Raw genomic sequence first — 13,989 nt, 5'->3', positions numbered from 1 at the left:
TGGGACTTAGTAGCTGGGGGCTGAGAGTTTGTATCCTGGGCTTCTGAAGCCCAGGCAGTGCGAGAGCAGGTGTGGGTGCTCCTTCTACATTCCACCACCTCCCTTCTGCCCACCAGAAGTTGTGGGTACCAAAAAGAAAGCAAGCAGTGCTTGCCATGAGAAATTAAAGGACTGGAGGTTTTGGGAACTTTTCCTGGCAGTTCTCAGCACTGGAGTCTTACAATCAACAGGAACAAGGCTCAGGGAAGTCTGAAGCCTGTTCATTTCACACAGATGGTCAGTGGTAGCACCTGAATGCTGGGGTTTCAGGGCCTGAGCCTCCTTCTAGGACTCTTTCCACTTTGTCCACCTGTACATTTCATTTGGTTGAGCTCTCTGCAACCCCTCCCCCCGGCTTCCTTAATACTGCTGAATCCACTTGGCTGTAGCTCCAGGTACTGAGGTTTCAGGGTTTTGACAAGGTGAAATCCCTGGATTTTCTTCTCCTCCCTTTTCTGGAGAAAGTTCTGGCCTGGAAGCTAGGCATCTAGGTTTTCCACTGATTCCATTCTCCCACTGAAGCAGCGGTTGGCTTTGGGGAAGATGTTTGTCTTTGTAGTATCTGATTCTGGGTCTATGAAATGGTGAGATCTGCTTTCCAGAATAGCTTGGAAATGGCAAATGAAGGAATATGCGTGAAAGTTCTTTGAAAGTATCAAGTGCTGACTAGTACCATCATACTCTCGTTTCTTGCCTATAGGATATTTTTGGACTGAGTTCTTCTAAACTACTTAAAGTAGAAGTTATTTGTTATAAGTTCTGCCCTCTAATGATATCTTTCAGGGCCACCCTCTCTTCCCCAAGGTCTCTTCTCTCCTTGCCCCCAAGAGTAGTTCTCACAAAGGACCTGCCCTCACACCAGATTTCTTTCCCGATCATTCTCCCCAAAGTCCTTAGGCTCCCAGACCTCCGCAGGCCAAGTTGGGCCTTTCTCAACAAGTGCCCATTCCTTCTCCCCTTCTCTGGTGGCAGGATGGGCAACACTCCAGACTCAGCCTCAGACAACCTGGGCTTCCGTTGTGCTTCCACTGCTGGCCGACCACTTGGGGAGCTGTGAGCAGCCATCAAAGACCAGGAGTGAAGTCCCCTGGTACCATGCTTTTCACTAACCACGTTCCAAACACAGCCAACTCTACACTGTTTAGCTTCAGCGTCAGGGGTGACCTCTCCCTTCCCCACCCCTCTGTGGCAGGCACCCCACAAGGGGCAGGAGAGACCTCACCTTCAAGGGTGGCCTCTGTCTCATGGAGAAGGGCTCAGTGCATAGACTGTGACAGAGTGGGTGTTTCTCTTAGAAGTTAACAACCTAGAGGCCAAACACTCCAACAGTTGAAACAGTGCTCTAAGAGGAAGTTTGCAAAAACATTTTTTAAAATGTGTTCCTTTCCCTTTTGCCCTGTTTGATTCGGGGATCTGACATTGCTTCCTCAAAGCAGTTCTCTCTTCTCAGATAATTAACTATTGTAGCAGGAAAATGTTTCCTCTTTCCTCCTGTGCTGTTGTGTTCCATTCCCTCTTGAAGGAACCTCTCTCCCCTAGCTGTAAAAACAGTCATGTGGGCTCTTTAAAGCAATGTCAGTCTTAAAGAGGTCTGAAAGAATAAAGTAATTTACAGGTGAAGCTATGCATTGGGGGAGTCACAGAAAGACAAATGTCAGGCTTCCCTCCATGTGCCTCCAAAAACATCTCCAGAGAAGAACCTGCTCTTGGTGGTACAGGATATCTTGAGGTCAATAAAATCTGCGATGTTTACCTCGGGCGTTTCTGTCATTGATCCTCACTCTGGAGCCCTAGGGAAGAAGGCCCAAGTGTCACTGACTCTGGGCCCCGGTGAAGATAAAAGTGGATGGTGGACCCCGCTGGGCAGTCTCCCTCTCACCCCTTGGGCCTGTCCCAGTCTGCGCCAATGCTATGTGATGGGAACACCATGCCTCGCACAGCTTGGGAGGCCGCAGGGTCTCCCTCCTTGGCTCTCCTCTCTGCTGGCCTCCCCCACCCTCCCGCTGTCAGTAGTCGTCCTCAGCCAGGGACAGCAGCACTGCCTTGGGCGTGTTCTCGAACAGCGCAGCCCTGTTCTGCTGCTGCCCCTTCTTCACCCAGTGGCCGTAGATGCGGAAAGCATAGGCATCGATGAGGCGCCGCAGAGGCCGCAGCGCGTAGGGGTCTCGGATGACGATCTCCCGGGTCACCGGCTTCACACGGCGGTACTGGTAGTAGATCCGCACTGAGGCCAGCACCGTCAGGGCGATCACCTGTGGGCCGGACACTGATCACCTGCTGCCTGCCTCATATCACCCACAGGGACACAGGCTGATATCCGCCTTTCCTGCAGCCACAGGAGGCTAGATCAGAGCCATGGGGGGTGGGGGCGCATGGGAGTGGGGGGCAGTGCTCTGGAAACCCTGGGGGATCTAATGACCCTGGGGGAGGGGTAGTGCTTGGAGGGAGGCCTGGACTCTGGAGCCAACAGCAAGCCCAGGGCCTTCCTACCTTGAACTTGCCCCGGGGACTGAAGTGGCGCACTTCTTCCACCACGTACTGCTGGAAGAAGGGGTGTGCCAGGGCGTCTTCCGCCGTACAGCGGTTCTGGGGCTGCACCACCAAGAAGCGAGAAACCTGAGAGAACAAAGGACGGACCTTGGGATGCCAAGGTAGAAAGAGGCTCCTCAGGCCTCCCCGAGCAGGCTCCTTCATCCTGTGGCATCCGGTACCCGCTCCCCATGTCCTGAGCCCAGGGGAGCCATAAGCCTGGCCTCTCCTCTCACCAAGTCCTTCACTGTGTCCGAGTAATCGTCCCACTCGGGTGAGCCGAACTGGTAGTCGCCACTCATGATCATCCTCAGCATCAGCATCTGCTTCCGGTGCCAGAAGGGCGGCGAGCCGGCCAGCAGCGTGTACATGATCACCCCTGTGCTCCACCTGGACGAGCGGGCGGGGAGGGGGGGCAGGAGCGCTGCCGGCTCGCGCTCTGCCTCCCAGGGCCCCTGCCATGGGCTGCCCCAAGTACTCACATGTCCACCTCCTTCCCGTAGCCTGGGTGGTCATCGTTCATGGAGCACTGGATGATTTCAGGGGCTAGGTAACTGGGGGTCCCGCAGACCTCTGTGGAAATGGTTCTGGTCAGGATGGGTCAGTGGGGGCTCAAGGACGCAGTGCAGGTACAACAGCGGGGGGCGGAGATGGGCACAGGGGCCTGGGCAGGTTCTCTCCTAACACCGCAGGGTACTCAGAGGCTCCAACTCCCACCCTGGCCTGGGACAGTGGGAACCTGGCTCAGCTCATTAACCAGGAGGAGGTCTTAGCCTGAAGAGACGCCTAGCCTCTGAAATGGGAGGATTTTTATTCTAGGGGAGGAGTCAAGGGAGAAACCCTGGATTCTCAGGATCCTGGGTACCACACCTCGCAGCTTCTCTCCGGGTGTCAGCTGACAGGAAAAGCCAAAGTCTGTGAGCTTGATGTTCATGTCGTCATCCAGGAGGATGTTCTCAGGCTTCAGGTCCCGATGCACGATGTTGAGTTTGTGCAGGGCAGAGATCACCTCCAGCAGCGCTCGCATGATCTTTCTAAAGTGGCCATAGTATTTCTAAACCTTGCTCTGGGTTTTTTGTTTTTGTGAAACTGAGGTTTGAACTCAGAGCTTCACATTTGCAAAGCAAGCACTCTACCATTTGAACCACACCTCCAAGTCCATCTTGCTCTGGTTATTTTGGAGATGGGGTCTTGCAAACTATTTGCCCTGGCAGGCCTCTAAACTTTGATTCTCTAGGTCTTAGCCTCCTGAGTAGATGGGATTACAGGTGTGAACCACTGTGCCCCCAGCTGCTCTGGGTTTTCATTAGTTGGTTGAATTATTTTTTTTTTTTTTTGAACCCTGCCTGGCCTGGAACTCTTTATGTAGCCTGGGCTGGTCTCAAACTCTTAATCCTCCTGCCTAAGCCTCCTGAGTGCTGGGACTACACGTGTGTCCCACCGTGCACATCCTAGTTGAAGTCTTTTTGTTTTTTTTTTTAATTAGCATACATTAAAATAGTACAAGGGGGGTTTGTTGTGATAATTCCAGAGATATATAGTTTTGGTTTTTTTTGTTGTTGTTGTTTTGGTTTGGTGGCACTGGTGTTTGAACTCAAGGCCTCCCACTTGCTAGGCAGGCACTCTACCACTTAAGCCGCTCCACCAGCCCTTCCAGAGATATATAGTGTACTTTGAACAAGTTTGCTCTCTATATTCCTTTACCCTCCTCTCCCCGCTTTTTCAGAAAGTTTAGTGGATTTTATTACACTATATTTAACATATTAAATAATATATATTCATTACACTATCTTTTATATATTATATATTATATATGTATATATATACTATATACACTGTATATATATATACTATATATATACACTATCTTTTATATATTATATATAATATTATATAAATAAACACCCTTCAGTTCCGTTTGCCTAGTTTAACTTAACTTTTTTTTGTCTTCTTTTTTGGTGCTGGGGATGGAACCCAGGGCCTTGCATATGCTAGGCAAGTGCTCATCCCAGCCAATTGGCTTTATTTTTGATAGAATTGGGCAGCACTGCATTCCAAAAGAGAGTGAGTGGAACACTCACTCTCACTACTACTACTACTACTACTACTTCTTCTCTTTGATGGTACTGGGGTTTGAACTTGTTGGGCAGGCACTCTTACCACTTGAGCCACTCTGCCAGCCCACAGGGAGACCAAACCCATATCCCAGCTACGCTTCGAAAGAGGACAGGCTGGATGGTACTGGCACAAAAACAGACATGAAGACCAGTGGAACAGAATAGAGGACCCAGATATGAATCCACACAACTATACCCACTTCATTTTTGACAAAGGTGCCAAAAATATATGATGGAGAAAAGACAACCTCTTTAACAAATGTTGCTGGGAAAAGTGGTTACCCGTCTGCAAGAAACTGAAACTAGATCCATGTCTATCACCCTGTACTAGTATCAACTCAAAAATGGATCAAGGACCTTAATATCAGACCTGAAACTCTGAAGTTACTACAGGAAGGAGCAGGAAACACTCTGGAACAAACAGGTATAGACAAAGACTTCCTCAATAGAATCCCAGCAGCCCAGCAACTAAGAGAAAGGATGAATAAATGGGACTTCATAAAATTAAAAAGCTTATGCACAACAAAAGAAATGGTCTCTAAACTGAAAAGAGAAGGAGAAGATATTTGCCCCGTTATACATCAGACAAGGGACTGATAACCAGAATATACAGGGAACTTAAGAAACTAAACTCTCCTAAAATCAATGAACCAATTAAGAAATAGGCAACTGAACTAAACAGAACTTTTTCAAAAGAAGAAATTCAAATGGCCAAAAAACACATGAAAAAATGCTCACCATCTCTGGCCATAAAGGAAATGCAAGTCATAACCACACTAAGATTCCACCTCACCCCTGTTAGAATAGCCATCATCAAAAACACCACCACCACCATGTGTTGGTGAGGATGTGGGGAAAAAGGAACCCTAGTCCACTGCTGGTGGGAATGCAAGCTGGTGCAACCACTCTGGAAAAAAATTTGGAGACTTCTTAAAAATCTAAATATAGACCTGCCATATGATCCAGCAATCCCACTTCTATGGATATACCCAAAGGAATTCAAACAAGTTACTCCAGAGACACCTGCACAGCCATGGTTATTGCAGTGCTATCCACAATAGCCAAGTTATGGAAACAACCAAGATGCCCCAATACTGATGAATGAATCAAGAAAATGTGGTACTTGTACACAATGGAATTTTACTCAGCCATGAAGAAGAATGAAATTTTATCATTTGCCAGTAAATGGATGAAACTGGAGAACATCATTCTGAGCGAGGTCAGCCAGGCTCAGAAGACCAAAAATCATATGTTCTCCCTCATATGCAGACTTTAGATCTAGGGCAAATGCAGCAATGTGGTTGGACTTGGATCACAAGACAAGGGGAAAGCACATATGGGAGATATAGGAATAGGTAGAAAACCCAAAACATGAAAGCATTTGATGTCCCCATTCCAGAGGAACTAATACAGAAACCTTAAAATGACAGGTTATCATGAGCAGGGGATCAGGAACCAAGGTAAAGATCAGTTAGAGTTGAATCAACATAGGTCATAACACATGGGTACATGAAAGCAATAGTAGGAATCTCTCTGCATAGCTGTCCTTAACTAGCAAAAACACTTTGTCTTCCTTATTATGCTTATGTCTTTTCTTCAACAAAATCAGTGATAAGGGCAGAACGGGACCTGCCTAGAACTGAGGGGGCAGGGGGGAAGGGTGGGGGACGGGGGCAGGGAGGAGAAATTACCCAAACAATGTATGCATATGTGAATAAATGAACAACAACAAAAAAAAGATATACCTTTATCTTTAAGTGTCTTGCCAACATTTTAGTATTATCAGTTTGTAAGAGTTAACCGTCAAGGATTAAATACATTACGATTTGTATTTATGCAAAAAAAAAAAAAGGACAGGCTGGGATTGAGCCAAGGGGGATGGGTGGCAGCTGGGACAAACACACACCAAGCCTCCTCCAACCTCAGTATTTATGGCCTTAGGATTGGGAGGCAGTGGAGAAAGGGGCATATGGACCCTCACCTTGTTTCCTTCTCACTCAAGGTGACCTTCTCAGTGAGGTAGTCAAAGAGCTCCCCCTTCTTCATCCTGTGGGAACAGAGGGATTGAAGCTGGGCTGGCTGAAGACCACCCTGTCCTTACCCTGCTCCCAGAAATCCTCCTCAGCCCTAATCCCTGCAGAGGCAAAGAAGGCAGCTCCCCATGAAGGTCCAAGGCCTGGGGAGAGGAACTGGGTAGCAAGTAGAGAAACTTTCTAGGCGGAATTGGAAGAAGGGTGGGAAGGTGGAATGTGCAGGAGTGTGGGGCACCCCCAATCGGTGGAGGTGACATCATGCACTGGCATCTGTCAGGGCTGGGGGTAGATGAGGGGCCCCTGAACCTCTGGGCCAACCCAAGATGCAGAGCAGAAGGTCTGGGGAGTCCTCGTTTTCTCAGGGAAAAATGGAAAGAATCATGTGAAGCAAAGTTTGCCTACTATAGGATTAAGAATTGAAGTTTCAATCTGTTTGGTTTTTTTGATAGTGGACCTTGTGCTTGCTAAGCAGAAACTCTACCACTTGAGTCACAGTCCCAGTCCTGTTTTGTTTTGAGACAAGGTCTGCCTGTGCAACCTAGGCAGGCCTTGAACTTGCTATGTAGCCCAGAGCTCAGACTGGCCTCCTACTCCCAATCCCCCTGCCTCTCCAATGCTGGGACTACAGGGGTGTACCATGGTGCCTGGCCAGTTCAATCTCTTACTTCCTGAGGAGGATCTATAAGAAGTCTCTGTGACAACAACCTGGTTCTACCTTGAAGGGCTCCTCGGGGCAGTAGTAAAAATAGCTTTCCCAAGCAACCTCTTGAAAGGTTAAAGACATTTGAGCTTTTGAGCTCCCTCCAAAGGTTACACAGGACAGAGCCCTGTGACTGAGCACAGCTGGGGCAGAGGCAGCCAGGCGAGTCTGCAGAGGTCCCAGGAGAGTGTCCCTTAGTTAAATAGAGAAGGTGTATCCAACCCCACCTCCTTTCCCTCCTGGAAAGTTCAGATTCCCAGGGCAAATGCGGAGGAAAATGAATTCAGGGACAAGATTGACAGTGGTGATCATAGAGGTGAGAAACAGCTTGTGATCTCCCTCCAGTCAGGGTGGTGATCATCAAGAAAACAAACAACGAATAATAAATGCTGGCCACAATGCAGTGGGGGGGAACTTTAAAAAATACACTTTTGGCAGTAGTATAAATTAGTGCAGCCTCTATGGAAATCAGTATAGAAGTTCATCAAAAACTCACCCTGACTTCTGCCTGTAATCCTAGCTACTCAAGAGGCAGAGATCAGGAGGATTGCAGTTGGAAGCCAGCCTCAGGCAAATAGTTCCTGAGACCCTATCTCAAAAAAAAAGACCATCACAAAGAAGGGCTTGTGAAGTGGCTCAAGGTTAGTAAGAGCATCTGCCTATCAAGTGTGAAGTCCCAAGTTCAAAACTCCAGTGCTGCCAAAAAAAAATTAAAGTAAACCTACTCTCTATACCACTCTTGGGCATACAGCCAAAGAAATATAAATCAGCATGCAAGAGAGATACATGCACACACATTTTATCAAAGTTCTGTTCAAAATAGCCTAGGGTCCCAGCAAGCAATGAATGGGTTTGTTTTTTGGGATTTTTTTGGGAGTTCTGAGATTTGAAATTCACACCCTCATGCTCGCTAGACAGGCACTCTACCATTTGAGCCACGCTCCCAGCCCTTTTTTGTGTTGGACATTTTTTGAGCCATTCCCCTCTCCAGCTTCAAACCTTGATTATCCTGATGTCTGCCTCCTGAGTAGCTAGGATTACAGGTGTGAGCCACCAGCACTCGGCATGAACCACACCTTAGATGTAGTTTTTTTCTCAATACTGAGGACAGAATTCAGGACCTCCAGCTTGCTAGGCAGGCACTCTACCACATGAGCAATGCCTGCAGTGCTTTTGCTTTTACTTTTTCAGAGGAGTCCATGCTTTCTCTGGGGCTGGCCTTGGACCATGATCCTCCTGCTTCTGCCTCCTGAGGCATATATGCGTGTGTGTGTGTGTGTGTGTGTGTGTGACCTTGTCTGTCTTTTTCATTCAATTCTGAGTATTCTCAGTTTTTAGGATTAAGTATTGCTGGGCACCAGTGGCTCACACCTGTAATCCTAGCTACTCAGGAGGCAAAGATCAGGATCTTGGTTCAAAGCCAACCCTGGGCAAAATAGTTCCTGAGACCCTATCTTGAAAAAAAAAAAAAATCACACACCAAAAAAAGCTGGTGGAATGGCTCAAGGTATAGGCCCTGAGTTCAAACTCCAGTACCACAAAAAAAAAAAGAGTAAGTTTTGAGTAGCCCACCACCACCACCACCACCATCATTGTATTTAATAATTATCAGCATTTACCTTGTGCCAGTCACTGCGCCATTATTATTCCCATAATACAGAGGAGAAAGCCAGTTGTTAAATTCTGCAGCCCATAGGTGGTGAGCCCAGGGTCCAAAATCTGGCTTCCTGACAAATGGGCTCATCTTCCTAAAGTGTCTGTGACCCTATTCACCCTCACAGTGGGTGCCATGCTGGTCTCCACATAGAGTAGAGGTTCAAAGATAGGCGGGTATGACGACTGCAGGGTTGGATACTTACAGGTCAAACACTAAGAAGAAGAACGTGTTGGTCTCATACGTGTCCTTCAGCTGTACTGAAATGGAAATGGAACAGAATGGCCCATCTCACAGACCAGGGGCCTGGCAGGGCACAGGGACAGGGAGAGTTAGTTACTGTGGACTAACTTTGAAAGTCGGAGCCATGGGAACAGGACAGTGCTCAAAGGAAGCCAACTAGGCTTTGGGCAGCTTGGAACTTAGGACTTCTCTCTCCTGTGCCCCAGCTGCATTCATTCTGCCCTGCCTGTGGTCCCTTTTGTCACAATAGGGAGGAAAAGTTGATAGCTTTCAGCCTCCAGGAGTCAGGCTGACAGAGTGCAAAGTGGGGCAACCCCTGAGATGGTTCTACTTGGTCATGCAGTGGGGCCACTGCAGTCTGGGGCGGTCACTCACTGATGTTGGGGTGTCCTGAGACTTTGTGCAGGATGTCCACCTCCTTCAGCGTGGCTTCTCGAAGCTCCTGTACCTCCTTGGAGCTGAAGCTGCCTCCGCCAGTGATGTCAATGATCTTCACGGCGTATTCCTGGCACGTGGGCTTGTGGATGCAGCGCCTGACCACACTGCTAACTCCCCTGGGGGTGCAGAGCACAGATGGCCTCAGGGGCCCCTCACCGGAAGGAGAGTCCTGAGCAGAGATGTTCTGCCCTTGTCTAGTGATTTACCCTTTTCCCCAGCTCCCTGCATAAGTTTGAGGGGAACAATGGGGTGAAGAAATCTTGGAGCTGTTTGGAGTTGGAGTGACAAGTCTGGTGTGGGGGCTCTTGACTCTGACTTGAGTGCTTCTTCACTCAGCACATAGAAGGAAGCAGAACAGGACACTCTCGGGGCCACAGTCTTCCCTCCAATCCCTTATTCCCCACCCCTAACTCAAAGGTAGGTTTGGGTGTGCTAGTCAGCAGCACCTGGGAGTTTTGCTCTCCAAGGGATCCGTACTAGGGGATGGAAGTGGTGCCAATGCTCGGGTCCAAGCAAAGAGTGCCCCAGCCTGCAGAGCCTGCAAGTGTGGGGCAAGTCTGGGTCCTACCTGCCCAGGATCTCCTTGGGCTCATAGTTCTCATAGAAGCCCTGTGCAGAGTAAGAGTCAGGCAGTGCCTCGTCCCGGGTCATATTCAGATACTCAGGATCCCAAGGGCCTCTGGGAGGGAAGCAGAAAGAAGTGATCAGCCCCTGTCCTGGTGAATGGGATATGCGCTTTGAGGGCTGGAACTGTTTCTTGTCCATCTTTGTAGGTTCTGGCACAGGCTGGCCCATGATGAATATTCAGCTGAAAAGATTTAGCCAATTTTGACTTCCCAGCCCTTTCTGATCCCCGGTGTTGACCACCTTCCCTCCTTGTGGATTCTCCTCACCCTGGTTGCCTGGAGCTGTGGACAGAGCCCAACTTATTTCTCCCCACTAGGACTCCAAGGTGCTCCTTACAGTCCCAGGTGGGGGCCAGGTGCAGGTCCAGGCTAGGGGGGACAGGAGATCAGGCCCCAAGTTCACTGTAATGAGGCCAGCGATTCTTTGCTTTTAGAAAACACCAGAAACTGCAGAGTTTCCTTTTCTGAGACTAGGCTGGTCCTGCTTTTCTTGTCTGCTCTCCACACTTGTAGGAAGGATGAGAAGCTTCATGGAACTTATCTCCCTAGCTGTAACTGTCTTACTTTGAAATCTCCCTTCCTTGCAAGACGTACTTCCTGTCCATCACCCTCCTCCTTCCTCACTCATTCTGCCCAGACCAGGACTTTTATAACCCGGTCCCCCAACCCCTGCCCCCCTGCACTCCTTTCTTCTTCTTTCCTGCTGCTGATTCTGAACTTCCATTCTTTGCAAACCACTCACGAGGGTGCTTTGTGGGATAGACAGGGCTAGGTGAGTCTTGGTCCCAGCCTCTGGTATCACTTGTGCTATTGATTGTGGCCTTCCCTGCCCTCTGTGCCTAGCACAAGTGTGTAGCAAGTGGTGTTCTTCCTGGGTGAGTCAATGGTTGGGCGGGAAACCTTTTGGTCCAGCTTTGGTGAGAATGCCCACATCCTGTCCAACAATGGCCATGAGCCCTGAGTGATCCTGCTGCAGTGTGGGGTGGGACAGAGCCAGGATAGCCAAACTTGGATGGAGAGGAGCTGACCTGGCCCACCTTGTTTCTAGGAACACAGAGTTCTACCACTAGAGAACTGAATCCCAACCTCCGATGCATGAATGGAGGGGTGCAAAAATTCATCTACCCACAGGAAGAGGGGTAAGTTGAAAACAGGCACAAGCTGTCTCAGTTTGTGACATGCCCTGACATGCCCTCAGTTCCATGACCCCCAGGGCCCATAAAGGCCTGGCCTCTCAAAGGGCCCAATTTGCTGACCACCCAAGCAGCATCCCTGGCTGCATCAGGACTCAGAATGACTGTTCCAGGAAGCCTGGTGTCCCTGCTACCGGGTGCCTGGTTACCAGAGGCAGGTTTAGAATAACAACCATCTTTGCCAATAGCAAGCGCGTGGATAGCACACAGGCCTCCTCCACAACGTCAGCAGCTGACAGAGCCTGGGAGAGTCTGTTCCCCACAAAAACAAGTCCATTTACTATCAGATCTGTCCAAGTTCCCAGCATGGACATCTGTGCTTCTCACCTCCCAGCACTGAGCAGCACCAGGTCCCTCCCTTTCACTGGCCCTCCAGGGCAGGGGGTGTATCTGGATTCACGCCAAGATGCCATCCTGGACTGAGAGTTCTGTTCCCTGACACAAAGAGGTTGCCAAATTCTGGCTGGATTCACCTTTTCTGATGATGCATGTGTCCAATCCATCCCCTGCTCTGAGGCCTGACTGGGAACAACTCTGTGTCTCTGTCCACCTCATCAGCCTCTTACACCTTTTCCAAGATCCCTGTGGAAAGAGTTCCCAAATAGGAGTAGATGGCCTGGTCTTTTTGGAGCATAACATCCCTCCCTCAAACCAGGGGTAACAAAGCAGCTACAGCAACCTTCTTTGTAGAAAACTGCCAAACAGGGGTTTTGAGAGTCCATGCCATTCCCTTCATGTTGTCCTCTTCAGAAAGGAGAAATGGGGCTAATGGATTTGGAGTCTGTCTACCCCGCAACCCCTCCCTCTCTCCACCTGCTGCCTGGCTACTCACGGTTGAGTTCTTGAAGGGCCTTAAATGAATGTGACAAGAATCCTAAAGGTCCCAGAGCCCCTGGAGCAGAGGGCACAACAGAGGGCTGAAGCTGCGTCTTCAACCAGAGTTAAGATATCTTGTTCTTCTTCTTTTGGGGTTTGCTGCTTCATGACGGAAGGCTGGTGTGCCAAAAATAAATCACAAGTGCAAACCTGGGATGCAGGCCAAGGATCCACAGGCACAGGGCCTGGCTGAATCTCACCAGGGGGTGGCGACCCCTGGTGGAGGGTGAGGGAAACTCAGGTGGTCTGGGACTGGGCCTGATGGCACAGCCTACCCATCTCCCCTCTGGACCTCATTTGACCTCCAGGCCCAGAGGCGGCCTTTGTAGGGAACAAACTCGTCTGTCTGGGAGTGATTTCCCTGAGGACTGAGGGAAGGTTCTGGAGAACAAACACAGCACAATGGCTGAACCTCAGGCTGCAGCAGGGACCTGGACAGGGCTCACTCAAGGCCTGAGGACCTCATGCCTCATGCATGGTGCCATGCACAATGTGTCTACAGGCTTTAATTGACTGCAGTCTTGGGCCAGGGTCATCATCAACGTGATTCTACCTTAAGGGGTTTGCACACTTGAAAACACTTGCAACAGACCCCTTTTAACTTCATTGCTCCCCTGTATCTACCCCATACTTTTTCTCAGTGGCCTAATGGGCCATACAGTGCTTCACATGGGAGCCCACCAATACCCACCTGGTTAGCATTTTCCAAAGCATTTCAGTTCCCTAGAACTCTGGTGTTAAAATTTTAGAGTGACCTGCTTAAGGTCACCAAGCAGGGTGTGCAGGACCTGCATTAACCCCAGTACTCTGTGCCCATCACATCAACTGTTTTTCCTATATGGACAGTTTTTGAATTGCTGAGTTGAAATGACGTCAAGGTATGAGCACAAAGGTCAATTTACTGAGATGCATGCACACTGTCCAAGGATAGAAACATCTCCACTTTTTGTTTACTGTTAACAGGCCAATTTTTCCCCTCAGATTCTAAGGTATACACTCGTGCTGGGTTTTTTTTTTTGTGTGATACTGGGAATTGAACTCAGGGCCTCCAGCTTCCTAGCTAGGCAGGTGCTCTGCCACTTGAGCCACTCGGCCAGCCCTTTTATGTGATGGGTTTTTTTCAAGATAGGGTCTAGTGAACTATTTGCCCAGGGCTGGCTTTGAACCTCAATCCTCCTGATCTCTACCTAATGAGTAGCTAGGGTTACAGGGGTGAGCAACAGGCACCCTGTCTGGTTAGTTTTGAGATAGGGTTTTGCTTTATGCACAGCAGGGCCAGACCATTATCATCCTATTTGTGCTTCCCACATGTGCCATCACACCCAACCAGTGGTTGACTGAGACAGGGTGTGTTTTGCCCAGGCAGGCCTCAAACTGAGATCCTCCAATCTCTGCCTCCAGAGTAGCTAAGATTACCGGTTTGAGCCACCTGCCAGCTAACACAGCATTTTAGGCAGTGTCCTGCTACTGCTCAGTTTACTGATCTCTAAATAAGCACATTCGCTACCGAGGTGAGCTTATGTAACTCCTCTTCCTCAAGG

The 13,989-nt window shown here is 49.2% G+C and overlaps 2 protein-coding genes across 8 annotated transcripts in view; one reads left to right on the top strand and one right to left on the bottom strand.

The window, feature by feature from the left end:
* Sumf2 (sulfatase modifying factor 2) overlaps window positions 1–1,791 on the top strand; it is a 26,851-nt gene extending 25,060 nt beyond the window's left edge. For all 4 annotated transcript variants that reach the window (XM_020153578.2, XM_074075794.1, XM_074075795.1 and 1 more), the window contains one exon: window positions 1,012–1,791. In XM_020153578.2, the coding sequence (XP_020009167.2) occupies window positions 1,012–1,096 (85 nt within the window). In that variant the 3' untranslated portion in view covers window positions 1,097–1,791. The remainder of the gene's footprint in view (window positions 1–1,011) is intronic.
* Window positions 1,632–13,989, bottom strand: Phkg1 (phosphorylase kinase catalytic subunit gamma 1). Of its 4 annotated transcripts, XM_074075790.1 has the most exons (12): window positions 12,405–13,989; window positions 12,046–12,154; window positions 10,322–10,432; window positions 9,691–9,869; window positions 9,278–9,332; window positions 6,667–6,732; window positions 3,439–3,602; window positions 3,051–3,141; window positions 2,805–2,958; window positions 2,530–2,655; window positions 2,136–2,291; window positions 1,632–1,829 (listed from the first exon to the last, which is right to left on the bottom strand). In XM_074075790.1, the coding sequence occupies exons 2-12, from the start codon at window positions 12,060–12,062 to the stop codon at window positions 1,770–1,772; spliced, it is 1,179 nt and encodes a 392-aa protein (XP_073931891.1). In that variant the 5' UTR covers window positions 12,063–12,154; window positions 12,405–13,989; the 3' UTR covers window positions 1,632–1,769. The 4 variants fall into 4 exon arrangements, with proteins under 4 accessions (XP_073931891.1, XP_073931890.1, XP_073931892.1 ...); XM_074075789.1 differs by having other exon boundaries at window positions 1,632–2,291; XM_074075791.1 differs by lacking the exon at window positions 12,046–12,154 and having other exon boundaries at window positions 1,632–2,291.

Source organism: Castor canadensis, chromosome 6 (genome assembly GCF_047511655.1).
Source record: "Castor canadensis chromosome 6, mCasCan1.hap1v2, whole genome shotgun sequence".
Taxonomy (NCBI): Eukaryota; Metazoa; Chordata; class Mammalia; order Rodentia; family Castoridae; genus Castor; species Castor canadensis.
This window is presented reverse-complemented; position numbering and strand designations above follow the sequence as displayed.

Bases quoted from the DNA above. Each gene is read 5' to 3' on its own strand.
- Phkg1 (XM_074075789.1), bottom strand. The intron at 3,603-6,666 runs GTGAGGGTCCAT...TGGCCACTTTAG, and splicing joins TTGAGTGAGAAGGAAACAAG to AAAGATCATGCGAGCGCTGC. The intron at 2,656-2,804 runs GTGAGAGGAGAG...TTGTTCTCTCAG, and splicing joins CGGACACAGTGAAGGACTTG to GTTTCTCGCTTCTTGGTGGT.